We start from the raw sequence: 18,881 nt of genomic DNA, 5'->3' as shown, positions 1-18,881 counted from the left end.
GCTGCCTCACTGGTCCACCAGCTGCTGCTTGTGTATTCAGGGTCCACCTGCTGCGATCTTGCGCGCCCCAGATGCCTTACACGCTCCCGGCTGCCTTATGCACCCAACTCTCCCTATTCTCCTCACTGTGACCTGTGCTTGGTTGCTCTTCTCCGCTCCTCCTACCGGTTTGGATGAACGGGTCTATTTCAGTTTCTTGGCTGTCTGACTTCCATTCAGATAAATTTTCTGTCAGTTCTGGGTGTTATTCTGCCTCTAAATTGTTGTTGTTCCAATCTTGGTTTGTGTATAGGTACGGTGTGTCCACCTATGCCTCCATCTTGGCCAGAAGTCCAAACTATTGTTTGATTACTGTTTTGGGGACTCTCACTTCTTTTCTAAGCATTGTTCTAGGGAACTAGGGTGAATCCCACTCCTCTATATCCTTCCTCATATTTTGCTCATTGTATTTTCATTGAACTTTGAGTTAAGTCAGATTTAAAATAATCTGTCCCATTACTTATCAGAACATCTGAACTTTAACAGATTTTTATGCCTTAATTTCTTTTCTTTTAATTACCAAGAACTTTTATTCACATGTGCAGAAAACTGGGGGTGATTTTATTTGTCACCATAATTAATTTCCAACCATGACACATTTGAAAAGTTCTTTCCTGCCTTGGCTGGTGTGGCTCAGTGGACTGAGCACCAGCCTGAGAACCGAAATGGCTGCCTGTTCAATTCCCAGTCAGGGCACATGCCTGGGTTGCGGGTCAGGTCCTGTGAGAGGCAACCACACATTGCTGTTTCTTGCCCTTCCTTTCTCTCTCTCTTCCCCTCTCTCTAAAAATAAATAAATTAAAATCTAAACAAAAAAGAACAGTTCTTTCCTCATTTATCATATCTAATATCTCGATGGAGAGAGTATAGGCTTTCTGGTTATGTGGACGTGGTGGCACAGCCAGAGTGAAGGGACTGCGGAAGAAGACATTTAGTTGGCAAATTAGTAGTAAGCAAAAGAGTCCGTGCTAATGTACATTTAATTTGCATTCATTTATGATAGATCAAAATGATTTTCCTTATATTACTTCCTTAAACTGATTCTATCACAGTAAACTGAAGAAAAAGGAGTGAAAAAGGCTAAACAGGCTATTAACTAGCAGCAAATAAGAGCATCATTTTTATTGTTTCTTGAAAAAAGTACATTATGACCAAAAAAATTACAGCATTTACACACTTACATATTTTCATATTTATCACCTTACTTCTTGTTCAAAGCTTCATGAATGTTATTCATGGAGACCTTGTTCAGAAGACTTGTGCCTTTAAAAATGTTCAGGGCCAAAATAATTTTCATGTAGATTAAGATCCATGTACTTGGAAATCTGCTGCTCTGCTCTCCTTCCAGCCGTAGCAATTAGTCTTGACACAACCTTATGTTTTGACATCTCATTTGGTTCTGCCATTCCATGTTCTTTATTTATGTTTGTTCTACTTTTCATATTAGTGTTTTATGTGTGATGTTGTCAACACAGTGCAAAGTGTTATAGCCATTTCCACAAAGAGAGGTGGATTATTTAACGTGATGTTGATTTTCAATCGCATACATTCAGTACACCTTCCAGTGATATTACTTCTGATTAAATATGATTTAGCTATTTCCAGTTAAAGACAACTTTTATACTATACTTAAATGTATTTTATTCTAAAGAATGTGTATGCATGAGAGAGAAAAGAGAGTGAATGAGCAGATATAAGCAGACATCAGACATTCAATGTCTATAAAACTAAAACCGTATTAAAGTTAACTATCCTTTTCCATCTGAACAAGCAATTTGAATCAATAGCTGGCCATATCAGTTGATCGGTTTGTAAAGATAATTGAAAAGTATGAGCCTGCCTGTTTGCAGTTGACTTGGTTATGTTCTAATGGCATGGGAAAAGGGGTAAAAAAACCCCTAAAAGTTATAATTGATTACATGTTTTTGTTTTCAGCATACCCTTCTTTCAGGCTACAGAATAACACTCATTGACATTGGGTTGGTAATAGAGTACCTCATTGGTGGAGCATATCGCAGCAGCTACACTAGAAAAAATTTCAGAGCCTTCTACAATCTCTACAGAAAACATAAGGTAGCACAATTTAAAAGTACTCTAGTACAATCAAAGATTAATAATAATACTTTTTAAAAAGTGGTTTGGGAAGTTCAGATGGGAATACTTTTAAAATGGACATTCTATTTATCGACATTTTTTGAGTATTTGCTCTATGTAAGGTACTGTGCTGGCACTCTGGCCTAGGTTGGACATAAAAGTTAGGAATTTAGAAACTCATAGAGGAAACAGATTTATGAATAACTAGCCATAATACGGAACAGAATATAACATGTACTATATTGACATAGAAGTAATGTGATGAGAAAGGTTAGGGGGAGAGATGACCACTTCTTTCCTTCCTTCCTTTTTCTTTTGAAACTACAGAAGTCTAAAGCTTCATAGGATTAGCTCTATAAACTCATAGAAGTCCATAGTCTAGAGATGACAAATGTGGGACAAGTATGGGGGTTATATTGAAAGATGCATGCAGAATGTACTTAAAAATACATGTTTTACATATTTTTTTTCATCATAGTTTTAAAAGACTGGGAATGTAGAGTCAGATTGGTTAACTGGCTAACGGAGAAAACATTGTTTTTTACAAGTGACTTCATGGGTCAGCAAACCAAAAAGACTGATTGCTGTTAAAGGATGAAGTGTTAGAGAGGCAGGTGGGGCCCTTTGGGTTGAGGGTAGAACAGAAGCAATGAAGAGAAGCACAGTGCTGTGGACATCAGGGCGTGTTTTTGCGGGGGCAAGGCAAGGAGATCTTTGTTGTGGGAGAAGTGCCAGGAGGTCATGAGGGATGAGACTGGAAAGGTAGTTTGGGGGTAAGAGCACGTGAAGAGTCCAGAATATCAAGCTACTTTGGATGTTTATTTAGAAAGAATTAGGTGAAGTGAAAGCTCAACTTGGCTTTAGGAAATGAAAGAACAAAACAAAAGGAAACCCAAATCACATGGAGAAAATATTCTCTATTGAAATTTCAAAGGCATAGGGACACGCTTGAGGGGTCAGCTTCTTTATTTGAACAGAATACACCTGGCCGTGTGAGTATGCGTGGCAGGTACCGGGACCGACTGTGGTCTCTGTGCTGTCTGGTGACAGCAGGCTGGGTGTGTGCGGTGCTGCCCTTTCTAAAAGTGAGCAGGAAACTACCCCTTTTGGATTATTTTCTTGTGAAAAAGTACAGAGTTTATTGTGTTGCCTAGTAAATTAAATTGTAGAATTACAAATATGGTTTAGAGTCGGAAATCTGGAACTGCAGCTTTGTTTTGCTCATTAGCAGCTGTGTGATTGTGAGCAAGAGATTTAACCTCTGTGTGTCAGTTTCCTCATCTATAAGATGGGAGTAATAATGCTCCTTTTAAAAATCTATCAAAAGGACTAAATAAATAATACCTGAAAAGGCCATATTTCTGGTTTTTTTTCAGAGGGTATAGAGTAACTGTTAATAATAATAGTCATTATGACTAATTACTAATGATACTATTAATTCTCTATCACCATGATTATTTGAGTATTATCTTTAAAAAGTCTTGACCACGTCACATTTATGTCTAATTTATATCCATAAAACAAACTAAAAATAAATAAAGAAGTTCAAAGCCTATGATTTGTATCATAAATTTTTATTCTAGTCCCTTTACGAAGCCTTTTGTTTTTCTTCCTCATTGATGAAAGCTTCATGCTCAGTAGCAATGAGTTATGTTATTGTGCCTAGCCACTGGAATCCAGGGCGGCATTATATAATGTGTGGAAAAATTCGATAACTTTCTAACTTAACCTTAACCTTGGAGCTGTTTGTGAATGGGACCTTTTTCTTATCAGAACTATGTATCTTTATTGCCTATTCTGAGCTTGTTCCAGGTGTAGAACATCCATTGGTTTCTAATGGGATTTCCACATAGAGAAGGAATGCAGATGTGTAATTGGGGACAAAAGAACATGTTTTCTAAGGTGTTAGGAAATAACAGTGCTGTTAAGAAGAAGAATATCATGAGGGGCTTTTTGTGGGCCAGTGAGCAATTAATCTGATTAATGATTAATTACTAATCATGAATGAGAGACAACCATGGGATATTTGGTAGGACTCAAATATAATAATATTTGGTTTTCACTACTGTCTAGAAGTAAAATGTTCAATGTTACCACTATAATATTCCTTTTCCCTTTTTGTTTTATTTTAAAAATAAAATAATATTCAGTATATTCCAGAGACTGACCAGCTTTGTTCAAACCCTTTCCCAGCGGCCTCTTCCCCGGAGATGCGGCTCAGACAACAGAAAAGTATCTGCAGAAAGCACTCTGCATTCCCAGTTCATCAGAACTGCCCAGCCTTACAAACTCAAGGTACCACTACTTATTTTTAGATTTGGAAAAAAAAATTGTTCTCACATACTGAGACCACTTCTTCATTTAAAATTGGAGAAAGGGTTAGAGTTAGCCAAGGGGGTGGGATTGAGGGTGGGAGGTTGGTGTGGGTAGGATGGGGGAAAGTGGTGGTGGGAAAATGGAGACAAGTGTATTCAAGCATCAATTTAAAAAAAAGTAAAAAAAAAATTAAAGACAGGGAGGTACAAATAGAGCCACCACTTCCAAGTGCCATAGACAGATGGTGCAGATCAAAAGCATAACACAGCTGTCCTGTAACAGTGAGCAAAGGCCCCGGGCAGAGCCCTGGGAACTGAATAGTACTGGGGCTGACACTCCATCCGGCCTTCCTTGTGCCAGCTGCCACCTGGTCCACATGGTGACTCCAGGAGTCAGTTTATGGGACGGTATGAAAAATGTGACCATTAACCCAACCCCCAAACTCCCTCCCCTCTCCCTGAGCCTGATTAGATGTGACTACTTTCTTATTGTCCTTTACTTCTCTCTCAGAAGTCCTTTTGCATCTCGAATTTTTTCCCTTTGATAACTTCTTGAAATTAAGTGTAGCATAATATTACAGTGTGACAATGATAATGTGTGTGCATGTGTGTGCACATCATTGCTATCCCCGCTCTTCCCATGTGACCTCAGCCCCACTTGCCTGTGGGGATGAATGCATTGCTCAAGAGCTTTGTGTAACTGGTTCCTATGTTGCCTGAGAGAGGTTTACTTTCCATAGCTCCTAGAAGGAAGATATATTTTATAAAATTACCCTTAATCAGCATGAATGATACACACTTTCTTTATTCGTAGAAACAGAGGAAGCTTACTACAAATTACAGTTTTTGCTATGACCCCCCTTTAATGAAAAAGAATAGTTATTGAATCTTACCATTTTCCAGGCTTATACTGGGTGTTTGGTTGAATTTGGGGTGTAGGTGGGTTGAGGAACATATAATGATGACTGAGAAATGGTCCCCCCTGCCATCCCCAGAGTAATAACCATAGTGCAGTATGATGGGTATTGAAGGTGAGACTCATACACAGTGTTAGGGAAGAATATGGGGTTAGAGAGTCGCATCTGAGATGAGCAGTAGAGGGTGGGTTTTCAGGTGGAGAACAGTATTTCATCATTACCCACTACCACCGCTAGAGGAATGTAATCAGGATAAAGAAAGGACATTTAAAACCAGCCTATTTGGATGCATGTTGGCAACACTAGTGACATTTTTCTAAGCGGTTAATGAATCTATTTGTAAGGTGAGGTTAGAATTTTTTTTAATAGTTGTCGTTTATCCACTATGTTGTTTCAACCCATTTCCTTGGAAAATTAAAAGTTGTTGTATAGTTAGTGGCTCTGTTTCAAATGTGTAGTGTTTTAAGTTGAACTAAATGAACTCAGTGTATCTCAGGTTAGGGACTCTGGAACTATTAGATACAATGAGAAGTAGATTACCTTAAAATGCCAAAGGTTTGGTTTCTGGTTTCTAAAGTTCTATTATTATTTTTACCTGGTCTTGATATTTATTTATTTAAATTCCAGTTTACATTCAATATCACTTTGTATTAGTTTCTAGCATACAGCATAGTGGTTAGACAAACACTTTGCAAAATGTTCCCCCCGATTTTTCCAGTACCCACCTGGCACTGTACGTAGTTATCAGAATATTATTGACCAGATTCCCTGCGCCGTACTGCACATCCCTGTGACCGTCCTGTAACTGCCCATCTGCACTTAATCCCTTCACCTCTCTCGCCCAGTCCCCCACACCCCCTCCCCGCTGGCAGCCACCGGTCCTCTGTATCTGTGAGTCTGTTTCCTTTGTTTATATTGTTCTTTAAAATGCCACATGACTTTACTTATATGCGGAATCTAAAGTTTTATTATTATTTCCATCCCTAGGATATCCGATGTCTTTCATTAGCTAGAACATCATATGTCTGAGTATTTGGAAACCACTTCTGTTTTATTTCCCAACAGGAAAAGTCTGCTGTCACTCATAAGTCAAGGAAGAAGTCAAAAGAACAACTTATAGCCGATGATTCTGGCTTTATTTACCCTTACAACGACCTGCTGGTTTGGGCTGTGCTGATGAAAAGGCAGAAGATGGCCATGTTCTTTTGGCAGCACGGAGAAGAGGCCACGGTCAAGGCCGTGATTGCTTCCATTCTCTACCGAGCCATGGCCCGTGAAGCTAAGCAGAGCAACATGGTGGACGATGCCTCGCAAGAGATGAAAAACTACTCAAAGTAGGAGTTCTCCCTTCACTACATGTTAAACGTTGACAGTTCTTGGAAGGGTTAGACACTTTGCTCTCCCTCACCTTAGAACTTGTGGATGAGCGGGCCCCTTGCCGGGCGTTTTATGAACTCTCCTATAAATAGTCCTTCAGGTATTTCTGAGGAGCTTTGGGAATAAAGGAAAGGGGGATGGCCTTCCAGTCAGGAGACTTGGGCTCTGGTCCTAGGCCAGCACCCAGTTGGGCAAGTGAGTTGACTAGATTTGGGGGCTTTAGTTTCCTTGCTGCCAAATGTTCAGTTAATGATTTTGAAAGTCCCTGCCAATTCTTGAACTCTTTGATACTAAGTTAAATTAAAACTTGTGGTTTACTTTAAGTATCTCTCAAGTAGAAAAACAAATACATCTATTATGTATTAAAGAACCAGAGCGAGATAGAAAAGTTAGAAATGTCTTCAATTTTTTTTATTATGAAAGCATTACAATAGTGAGGAAAAAAAGGGAAGCTGGAGTTAATAGAAACAAATTTATGATTTTGATTTAAAACGTTATAGAGAATAATAGCATCTACTTTTTGGAAGAAACAACCCCCCAGAAAACTCCAGAAAATGTCTCCAGGAGTGACTTCTTCCTTAAGTCATCTATGTATTTTATAAAAATCTTTTTAAAAAAGGAGTTACGCAATATCCCTTAATTGTCAGTCAGTTTGAACAGTATTTTCTATAAAAATTCTGTAGGAGGTCTCATTAGGGAGCCCCAAACCAAGCTGTACAGAGCCTGTTTTGTGGGGTGAAGTACCTTCTCTGCACCCATACTCAGGCACTGCTGGTGTAAACCAGCTTCTACCTGTCACAGTGTGAGTAAGCCCTCCCGCCCCATCCTTCAGGAAGGGGGCAGCAATTCATTTCCTGAGCAGCAATCCCTCTAAAGTAGCTTCTGCAGACTGAGATGATTAAGTTGCTGTTTGCTCTTTTGCGTCGGTCTTTTTCTGAATCTTGTGTGTAATCTTTGTGAACATGTCTGGGGCTCTCACCTGCGTTTGTGTTTGCTGCTCACCCTGGGTCACTGCAGGCAGTTTGGCCAGCTTGCCCTGGACGTGCTGGAGAAGGCATTCAAGCAGAATGAGAGAATGGCCATGAAGCTGCTGACCTACGAACTCAAGAACTGGAGCAATTCCACCTGTTTGAAACTGGCTGTGTCCGGAGGGTTGCGGCCCTTTGTTTCGCACACGTGCACCCAAATGCTGCTGACGGACATGTGGATGGGGCGCCTGAAAATGAGGAAAAACTCTTGGTTAAAGGTACTTTACTTTGTAGAGTTTACTCTTAGTGTAGTTTGAAGGTCTGTACTCTTGAGTTCATTTTTCCCTTGTTCCAGAGAGTATCTTCAGAAAAACAGTTTCTGTCTCTGATTCTCACAGATGAGCTGGGAGCTTGCCCGTGGGACCTGACATTTACTTTGCTTCCTATTGCCACAGTTTCTTTTCAAAGTGGGGGGCAGTTGCACCAGCTCTGTCCATCACAAAGGCATACTCATGAAGTTTGTTGGAAGGTGTTAAACACATGCAAAATTTTGTTAGTAGTAAACTTGTCTCTGAGCATTATAACAGAAGTAAATGAGGTTTTTTTAAGTGGAATTTTCCTCATTTTAAGGATACTAACTGATAATAAATGAAATAAAATCAGCCATTTCTGTTATTCTGTTCATTCAGTGTCACGTTTCAGGGAGTAAATTGCTGTTTTGTAAAGTTGCCCTCAAATACAATTGTTTACACCACTATCTCCAAATTCTTCTATTCTATTACAGTTTAGCCTCACCTCTCATCTTGAACTGCCAAGAGTAATTTAGTAACTCAGGACATTAAACTTAAGTCTACAATATTTGGTTGTGTTTAAGCCTAAGGAGAGCATGTGCTTATAAAACGGAAAAAGGGATAACACCTGATCTTTAAGAAATCCATAAAACTTTTATATTTTAATTTTATTCTTTTTAGAGTTATTAAAAATATAATGCTTCCCAAGTAAAATGATTGTTCATTTTTGTTCTTTTATCCATGATACACTATAGAAAACACAAAGAAATAAAAAGTATAAGACATAAAATATGTAAAAGGGCTTGCACATTTTAATTCCACTAATGCAATTTCAGAAATAAGAGAAAAATCAATCATAAATTCTTTCACATAGTTCCTCTATGTGAACAAAGGGATGATTCATGTCCCTGGCAGGACAGAGTGGGATATTGTACAATTTCATCCTGCTACTTGAAATGGGCAATTTAAAGCTTATAAATAATTTATTTCTGGAATTTTCCATTTAATATTTTCAGACAGTGGTTGTCTGTGGGTAACTGAAACCATAGAAAATAAAACCATGCATGTGGGGGGACTATTATCTATGTATTTTAAAATGTTAAAATGTATATATGTACATGCATACACATTTTCCTCTTTTTTAGTTTTTATAAAAATGGGGTCATGCTATATTTTCCTATAACTTGCTTTTTTTCACTTAATATAACTTGAATATCTCCTCATCATAGTTAAAATTGTTTTGTCTTTTTAAAAAAATTTATTTATTTATTTGTTTGAAAGAGAGAGAGAGAGAAACATTGATTTGTTGTTTCACACATTTATGCAGCATTGGTTGTTTCTAGTATGTGCCCTGACTGGGGGTTGAACCCACAACCTCGGTGTATCAGGATGATGTTCTAACCAACTAAGCTATGCAGCCATGATGCTTTTGTTTTTTTAATGCTTGTATGGTATTTCACTGTTAGGTTGTTCCACACCAGTTATTCCTCTATATGTGCACATTTATGTTGACACCATTTTCTTCCTATTACAAATAACCCTGCAACAAACATCCCTATCCACGCACGCTTGTGTTCATGAGTGTTTCTGAGGTAGGTGCTTCTAGAATTGGAATCATTGAGTTAAAAAGCATTTATAGAATTAGGACAGCAATTGAATTGGTGATGGGTCTGACATTTTATATGCACTGGAACCTTAATTTTACTATTCAGATAACACGGTAGCTTGTTTAACCCCTACTACATATTTTGCTTTGTTTTCTTTTAAAGATCATCACAAGTATTCTTTTACCTCCCACCATTTTGACGTTGGAATTTAAAAGCAAAGCGGAGATGTCACACGTCCCCCAGTCCCAGGACTTCCAGTTCACGTGGTACAGTGATGAGCAGAGCCCCAGCAGCGCCAAAGAAAATGCTTGTACGGTTAGTGCAACATCACAGTAAACCGAGTATTGACTGCGATGCAAATGCACACACACACAGAGTTTATTTATTCTGCAATCGTAATCACATTCTAGAATGGTCGAGTATGGCATATGTGATAAATCTAATTAACCCCCATGTATGATTAAGCAAAATATCCCTTTTCTGCCTCAAAGCACAGATCACAGACTTTATTATGTCTTAACAGCTGCTTAACTTTTCATATTGCTTTGTGACTAGCAGAATAAATATTTCTCTAAAACAACAATGAGGAATGCCTCATATCCTTAAAAATCTTTAATTATAATGATGCTGGTTTAGAATTTGCAATGATCTTTACTGTTCTTCTCCAAAATTTTTTTCATTTTCTTAATACTCTGTGACTGAATAGTTTTACTTCAGTTCCCAGGTGTATATTCTTTCCTGGGTAACTTCAGCTCCTTCTCTTTCAATTTTCACTGTAGAGTCTCCAATATGCTGTCTGTGGGTATATATTTTATTTTTATTTCTCAACTTGTATCATTGTTTATAAAATTATTATTTACTATGAGGTGGTATAAACATCCTCTCTGGTACTAAATACTTTAATGATACTTCATCTTTAGCATCTTAGTCTGACATGCTTTTTTACTTACGGTGTGTTTAAAAGATATTAGATAAATATTAAATGGAAAACAGTTAATTATAAATTTGTGATTGGTTAATGCCTTGGCCAGATCAGTTAAATATTTTAACTGTCATGCCTGTTTGGGTATGTATGTGTTTCTTTCCTCTCCCCTCCCTCCCTCCCTCCCTCCCCCCATTCCTTCCTTTCTTCCCTCTCCCTCTTTTTCCCATCTTCCCTCCCTTCTTTCCTTGCCTAAACTTGGTAGTTCCAAAGGCAAAACAACTTTGCCATGAGAAAATAAAATCTTTCTAGTTGCCAACTCCTTGAAAGCATGACTTTTGATGATGTGAGCTTTCTTACAAAAAAATTACAGCAACAAGGTAGAATGGATTACCTAGGGGAAGAAGAGAAGCCTTCTCACTGGGGATCAATGAGCAGGGAAGATTAGGGATTGGAGACTGCTTCCTGATTGAGGTAGCAGTTGAGTTATGACTTGAGGCTACGGAAAGGGAAAATCGCATTTCAGTGGGAAAGAAGATGGTAAGTAGGGGCCCAGAGGCAAGAAATGCAAGGCTTATACAAAGCTTCCTGAGTTGTATGGCATGGCTAGAGCCAGGCTATAGTGGATATGGAAGAAAGAGGGAATATTTGCAGGTATGGCTGGGAAAGTAGAGTGGGGCTAGATTGTGGAGACTCTTGTATATCCTATGAGGGAATATGGTTTTTATTCTGTAGGTAATGGTGAGCCAGTGAACATATATGATCAGAGAAGCAAGGTGACCTGACCATTAGGAAAATTATTCAGCCTCTAGTGTATGGGATGATGTAGCAAGAAGACCGCTGGAAGCAGGGAGAGAATAAGCTAGTGTGAGCATCCAGGTGAGAAGTAATAGGGGTTTTATCCAGTTGGCATGGAGAAGAAAAGACAGATTTTACATGAAGCGTCGACTAGGGCTTGAATATGGGACATGGGCAAGAGGGAGATAGCAAATATGATTGAGACGTTGATGGTTAAAGCAAGACTGTCTTTAAAGAGACATAGGGATGACTGGAAAAAGAGCAGTTTTCACAGGGGAAAGGTGAGCTTAGTCTTAGACATATTGCTAAATCACAATAACAGTATTTGAAAAAGTTGAGTAATATATTTTTATCAGAGTAGCATTAAGTGGAAATGGTGACTGTAATACAATGGAGAATAGACATGAATTGTAGTAGAGCTGACTGTTGTAGTTAAAATTTTCTTGCTGTGCACTTGCTGTGAGGCTTTCTCCTGCTTGAGAGAGAAAAAGGGGAGGAGAGAGGAAGGGAGGGAACAAAGACAGGGAGAGAGAGATTGAGATTGGAGTGGACTAAAAGATAAGAAAAATGTATTTGTGGTTACCTTATTCTAAGAGGAAAAAAAGTCCTGAATTAAATTTATATTCCCATGTTTTCTTCATCATGGGAGCTGATGTCTTTGAATTCAACTCAGAGTTAAGATCAATTAATACTTTACAATCCATACCAAAATGCTAAGAATAATGAAAGACCTAATGAAACACTCCTAGAAAAAACAGTAAGGGAGCCCTGGCCGGCAAGGCTCCCACTGGTTGGAGTGCCGTCCTGTAACCTAAAGGACACCGGTTTGATTCACGGTCAGGGCACAGGCCCGCTTTGCCAGCTCCATCCCCAGTTGAGGTGTTGCTGAGGCAGCTGATTCGTGTTTCTCACATGGCTGTTTCTCCCTCTCTCTCTCTTCCCTTCTCTCTTGAATGAGAATAAAATAGACCTTTAAAAATAGTAAGATAAATTATTTAATAACAGGTCATTGCTTAAATTGCTTTCTGGGGTCTTTCTGCAGTGGTACTGAGGTCATTAAAATCATAGTAAATGATGATTTTGTAATGCGTTCTAAGCCATTTTAACTGTGGCTGGTTCTAACCTATCAGGAACCAGGTCTGTTCCTACAACTTGTAAGTCACAACCTCACTTCTGCTTCCCAAACTGATGTGAATGTCATTCACACCAGGCACTGATGTAACCCATCTAGATGCTCGAGGCCTCAAAAACTGCATTTTCCTACAATTATATGGACAACAAGTAAAACTTGATTTATTTCTTGGCTTGAAAATGCTTGCGGGTCTGACACCTCAGTGAACGCTTTCGTGGATGAGTTGAAGAAATGTACTAGTCTGAGAACACTTCTTTTTTATTTAATTTTTAAAAAATCACAAAAGTAATATATTTCCTGCTTAAAAATTAAAACTACAAAAAACTATAAAATAGGGTGAAATTTTGTTGCCTTCTTTTTCACCATTTCCAAGTTTCCTCTTCTCAAAAGCAGCCAGGCTACAGGTGCTTTTTTCTTTTCTTTTTTTTTCTTAGCAGATATTATTCTATTTGTACTTTGAATGATTTTGTCCACATGTTATGAAATATTGGTAGAGATTTGATAATATACTTATATGCAGATAAACTTGTTTGATTCTGTGTTGTTAAGGAATATGGCCTGTTTTCTTGTTTGTCTGACTTTTTTCAAAATTAAATTTATTGGGTTGACACTGGGGTCCTATAGATGTCAGGTGTACATTTCTATGATACATGATCTTTATATTGCATTGTGTGTCCATTACCCAAAGTCAAATCATCTTCCATCACTATATAACCGGCCGCCTCTATGCTTTGCTGACCCCCACTCCCTTCCCTCTGGTCACCACCATGCTGTTTTCATTTCTTTCCCTCCCCCTTTCTAAAGTCTCTTCTGTGTGGACACCTGCGTAGTCACATCCACGCCACCACTTCTCTGCCACACAGATACTCATTGCTTATCGCCTGCAAGGGTTAATCCCTTTGGACTGACACAAAACTTTTGAGAAACTGATGAAATATTTGATGCTTTCTCTGGAAAAATACACACACAATACAGATACTTGCATAACCTTATGGGATGTTTAAGGAACTCCAGAAGCCCAGAGTCCATGAACTTCAGGTGAACAACGTCTGGTATAAATGAGCGGAGAAGCTCTCAGAGCCAGAATCCTAAAACTAACGCTGTGCCCAACTTTCCTATGAATTGGAGGAGATGCATTATCATTGTGTCCATTTTGTCCTCCTATATTATGGAAATATTGATATTATTGTTTATTGATTTCATGGGGATTTTATGAAATCCTTAGATTCCAAATACTGATAAAGGAGATGAAATAGAACAGGAACAAGGACCATTTAAAAATCTTTGGTACTGCCCTTAGTGTGAGTAGGTTTGATTACTAGAGACTCAGCTTGCTTTTTAGGAATACCCTGTGTTCCTTACCTCGTCAAGGATTTATATAATACATGTGGCATTTTTCCTTTAAAGAATAAGATTATAATTTGATGGGTGGGTACCCAATTACTTTCTAATATATTTATTCTATACGCTTATGATATTTTGGGGGTGTTTGCATATGTCAACACTGTAGGTAAGCCCCTGACAATAAATTGTTTATTTTACAGAAAGTCTGTGATATGGAAAGGGGCCCTGATGAGAAACTAGATGAAAATCAGCATTTTGCTCTAAGGAGTGGTCCTCAAATCCTTCCACTGACCAGGAAAGTCTATGAGTTCTACAGTGCTCCAATTGTCAAGTTCTGGTTTTATACGGTTAGTTTCACTGTAACAATTTATGATGGTTAATAGCTAAGGATAACATTGATAATGATAATATGTGTGATTTGCCAACTTCTGATAAAATGTAGACTTGTAGTCAGAAAGTGGGGGGAATGACTGAGGAGGCAGAAAAGAACACGGGAGGGAGGTGAGTAAAGGTTAGAACAGATCTCTTCGACTTTGGGAGCAAAAGAGCAAACATTTTATTCTTCTTTGGGTGCTTTCTCTTAGCAAGCTGGGACAGAGCACCTGAAGCTTTGCGACACAATAAAATGAACAACAGTGGTTGTAGAATTAAGTGATGGGATGGATCCTTTTTTCTTCTTGGACAAAAAAGTTAGCAGTTTAGTTGATTTTTTTCTTTATAGGAATAATGTGTAATACAGCGCCAAAATGCAAGTGTTATTTTTGTCTTCAAGGTATATGTTTATAAATATGTAGAGCTCAATAAAGATTGTAGACGTTTAATTATATGAACAAACACTAAATCTGTTATGGGTAGTGGAGATACAGAGAAAGCATGAACTGTACTTTAAATGTGTGGAGTGCTTTTCACTTTTATTTAATAACATTATTTTTCTAATGTTTACTTATGCTTAAATTGCTCATGGCTAAGATTTTGTATTTTTTCTTTTCTTTTGTTATTTTTTAATTGATCCTTACTCAAGGATATGTTTACTGATTTTAGAGAGAGGGAGGGAGGGAGGAAGAGAGACACTGATGTGAGAGGGACACATCGATGGGTTGGCTCCCCAGTCAGACCTGCAACCTATGTATGTGCCCGACTCCAACATCGAACCCGCAGCCTTTGGGTGTGTGGGATGACACTCCAACCAGCTAGGCCACCTGGCCAGGGCAAGATTCTGTGTTTTTAAAAACATTTGAATTGTGACTGTAAGAGGATATTTATCTGAATGTGTTATATTTCAAAATATTTACTGGCTCAACTACACAGTAATTTTATATACTTATTCAATAAGTACATAGCTCTAATAACTTTCACTTATTTTCAAAAGTCAAATCTTCTTTCAAATGATATTTTACCATTTATGAATATGTAATAAAATATTCCAGAAACATATATTAGCTCAAGAATTTTAACCATAATCATATCATTGGGAAAAGAGTATTCAAGTATTTCTTTCCTTAGAAATATACAACTTATGAACTCTTAGAGATGGGAGCAAAGCTAAACAAACAAACAGCAACAAAAATTGCTAACAAATAGAACCAATCAGCCAGCCAGACCTGCCCCCACACAGATGGTGAGCATAGACATTTCACTCTCGGCTGTCATGTTGCTAGGTTATGGTGTGTGTGCTTTATGGAAACAGTGTCTTATTATAAATGTTGTGATGAAAAAGCAAAAATGTAAACAGTTTCAGATCTTTTATTATGAATTGGAAAAAATAAAAAGAAGCAATACCACCAGTCTCAACAGTGCCTGAGTGTCTGGCCACCATGAAACAGAGACAAAAATGTAAAAAATCACTGCTTGATAGAACAAACTTATTAGCTTATGTCACTAAGGGGTCATCGAGTGTCCTCAGACATTGAGACATGGACCTAGGGAAGTATAGAGTTAGTAGACTTTACCTTAACTTTGTTGTATGCTTTTCTTCTACAGCCCCTTCACTCATAGGCAGTGTATTCAGAAGTGGTTTCAGCCATTCCCCATGTAGAACTAAACTTAGAAGACTGATAAAACTTAGGTAGAGATAAAAAGAAAATATGGATCCAAGTTAAAAATAATATTCTTGTGAGATGAACAGACATCTTCACACTCACACCCCCTTTTCTCTCTACTGCTCTGGGACTTGAATACAAGTGTATTGTCTCTAAAGCTGCTTAAAGGGCTGCACCAGCTCATGCATTGTTGGCGACCACGGAAACTGGTAAAGCCTTTCTGATGGGCAGTTTAGTGATACCTGTCACAGTTTGGAATGCGTGTGCATAGCTATTTTACTTCTGGGAATATATCTTTTAAAAAGTTATTATTATTATTATATTATTATTATTATTACTATTATTTTTAAAGGGCTGGTGAGCATCCATGGGTCTCGAATCACCCTCACAAGCAAGAGTGGTTATTAAGCGAAGCCTGAATCGAAGTACCCGCTGAGCGAAAGCCAGCCCCTAACTTCTGGGAATATATTTTAAAAAGATAAAAGTGTTAGAAGAGATTGCAGGCCTGTTATCACTATGCACTTATGTATGTGTGTGTTTACCGTGTTTTAATTCTTCAGGGAGTTTGGAAATTTATGTTTAATATATCTAGTTAGTAATTAAACATATTCTCGAATGTCTACTGTGTGTCAGGCCAAGTGCTGAGGTAAGAACATAATTGTCTTTAATGCAACTGAAGCTGGCCAGTACTTTTCCCACTAACGAGAATGCTTTAACCAACATTCATTAAAATGCCCAGCAGTAGTAAATGCCATGATTTAGTGTATTTTAGTATAGGCACCTACTGATGCTACTCATTTGATGTGCTTGGCACACACACACGTTTTTCAAGTTTAAATGGAAGGGAAGGTGTGTGATTCCCTCTTGGATTGCTGTTAGCTTGAAAATACCCTTTTCTGGAATGTGCAGTGTTCCGGAAATTCTAGTGAGGATGAGATAGTGGCACCTTCCTGTGTATGAGAAAACAGTGGTTTTCACTCTTGCCACTAAATCCTAGAACAGAAAACTGGAGTCTTGTGTTTTCCTTGATATTAGGTCACCAATAATCAGAGTGTGGTCCCTGTTGTGTTTTTGTGTTATCTTGTTGAAGTTCACACGTGTGTGTCTGCTCAGCTCCGTCCTTGTCTGCTTGGCCTCCTCTGTTATGACCGTCACTCATGTCCAGGGAATGTGTGTCGCCCTCACAGATGGTGTATTTGGCATTCCTCATGCTGTTCACTTACACTGTGTTGGTGGAGATGCAGCCTCAGCCCAGCGTGCAAGAGTGGCTCGTTATCATTTACATCTTCACCAATGCCATTGAGAAGGTCAGGGAGGTGAGCTATCCCTCCCCCCCTTGTCATCTGCACACCTCTGCTAGGTGTAATGGGCTCTGGTAGTGAAAATGGACAGTCCAGGGTGAGGGTGAGACAGGCAATGCTGATCCTGAGTTGTGTGCTGCAGGAAGGGCATTGAGGAGAAAACCTCTGATCTTTATCCCTGCCAAATACTTTCTTTTGGTTGCTGCTCTGTGCAAGCAGTTGTTTTCAAGGACATTGTAGTGTGTGTATGAGTTATGGGGTGATGCTATCTAATTTTTATTAGACCTTCCAACTTGTGGATTTCCAGGAAGTGGGTTTTTTAAAATTATGTTTTATTTTTCATTTACAGTGAACATACAATATAATATTTGTTTCAGGTGTATAGCTTACTAAGTGATCACCCTGATAAATGCTATACATAGTTATTACAATATTATTGACAATATTCCCTACACTGTACTTTGTATCTCTCATCATTATTCTGGAACAACCCATTCTTAATCCTTTCACCTTTTCCATGCAGTTTCCTAATTCCCCTCCCTCTGGAAACCACCAGTTCTGTTAGTTGTTTATTTCATTCTTTAGATTCTACATATCCATGAAATCATATGTTATTTGTCCTTCTCTGAGTGACTGATTTCACTGAGCATAATACCCTCTAGGTCTATCCACGCTGAAATGGGTTTTTAAAATAAGATTGATTTTTCATAGTCTAGTATTACTCACATATTACCAGTTCATTTCAGAATGGCAAATAAGTGGTCAAAGTTATATAATAGGTAAAGAGTTTATTTATAGCTTTTGAGAAATTCTGCTAAATACCCTTGAAAACTCAAGCTGAAAATCCCTCTGGGGCGAGTAGTCCAAGGAATGAAACAAGACAAAATTTTTGTTTTTACTTTGTAATGAGTCGCTTAAAAAATATTCCCATGCAGTTATAATGTAGTCACATACCATTATGACTTACACTGTTTTAGATACCAATATATATGTATTTCTGTGCATATGCATTTGCACACATTGATTTTCTCCTACAGCTAATGTGACTGGATTATAGAATTCTTTAGTTTCAAACCAGTCTTTTTTGTACTTGGCTATACCTCATGAAATGAGATTATAGCTATATATGAGGTCTGTCCATAAAAATCCAGCCATTTTTAATATAATGAGAATGGTTTGCATGACATCTATGTAATTGGCAGCCAAGAAGAGAGGACTAGAATCTGTATGGATGAACAATGACAACTTCACTGTACTAGTCAGTGGGGGTGGTAGATGCCATTGAGTGAGCATGTGTACTATGTAGGCATTGCATTCAAAATGACTGAGTGAGTAGAGCAATGAAATCTGCATCAAATTTTACATTAAGCTTGGATATTCCTCCATGGAAACTCTTCAGGTGATTCAGAAGTCTGCAGCAATGGGCAACTGGCGATTGGCAGCTTTATCATGACAATGCACCCACCCATGCATCATGTCTCGTGCAGGGTCTTTTGGCAAAACCCCAAATCACCCAGGTGACTCAGCCCCCCTACAGCCCAGATTTGGTGCCCTATGACTTCTGGCTTTTCCAAAAACTAAAATCACCTTTGAAAGGGAAGAGATTTCAGACTGTTGATAAGATTCAGGAAAATATGATGGGGCAGCTGATGGGGACTGGGAGAACTGTGTGAGGTCCCTACTTTGAAGGGGACTGAGGTGTCATTGTCTTATGTTCAATGTTTCTTGTATCTTCTTC

At 38.4% G+C, this 18,881-nt stretch overlaps 1 protein-coding gene across 2 annotated transcripts in view; it reads left to right on the top strand.

Annotated features, from left to right (window-relative positions):
* TRPM6 (transient receptor potential cation channel subfamily M member 6) overlaps positions 1-18,881 on the top strand; it is a 168,946-nt gene that overhangs the window by 96,279 nt on the left and 53,786 nt on the right. For both annotated transcript variants that reach the window (XM_036021747.1, XM_036021748.1), the window contains 7 exons: positions 1,975-2,112; positions 4,327-4,428; positions 6,431-6,699; positions 7,760-7,988; positions 9,770-9,922; positions 14,004-14,150; positions 17,030-17,158. In XM_036021747.1, the coding sequence (XP_035877640.1) occupies positions 1,975-2,112; positions 4,327-4,428; positions 6,431-6,699; positions 7,760-7,988; positions 9,770-9,922; positions 14,004-14,150; positions 17,030-17,158 (1,167 nt within the window). The remainder of the gene's footprint in view (positions 1-1,974; positions 2,113-4,326; positions 4,429-6,430; positions 6,700-7,759; positions 7,989-9,769; positions 9,923-14,003; positions 14,151-17,029; positions 17,159-18,881) is intronic.

This window comes from Phyllostomus discolor, chromosome 3 (assembly GCF_004126475.2).
Source record: "Phyllostomus discolor isolate MPI-MPIP mPhyDis1 chromosome 3, mPhyDis1.pri.v3, whole genome shotgun sequence".
NCBI lineage: Eukaryota > Metazoa > Chordata > Mammalia > Chiroptera > Phyllostomidae > Phyllostomus > Phyllostomus discolor.
Note: the sequence above shows the minus strand (reverse complement) of the source record. Positions and strands in the feature narration are given on the sequence as shown.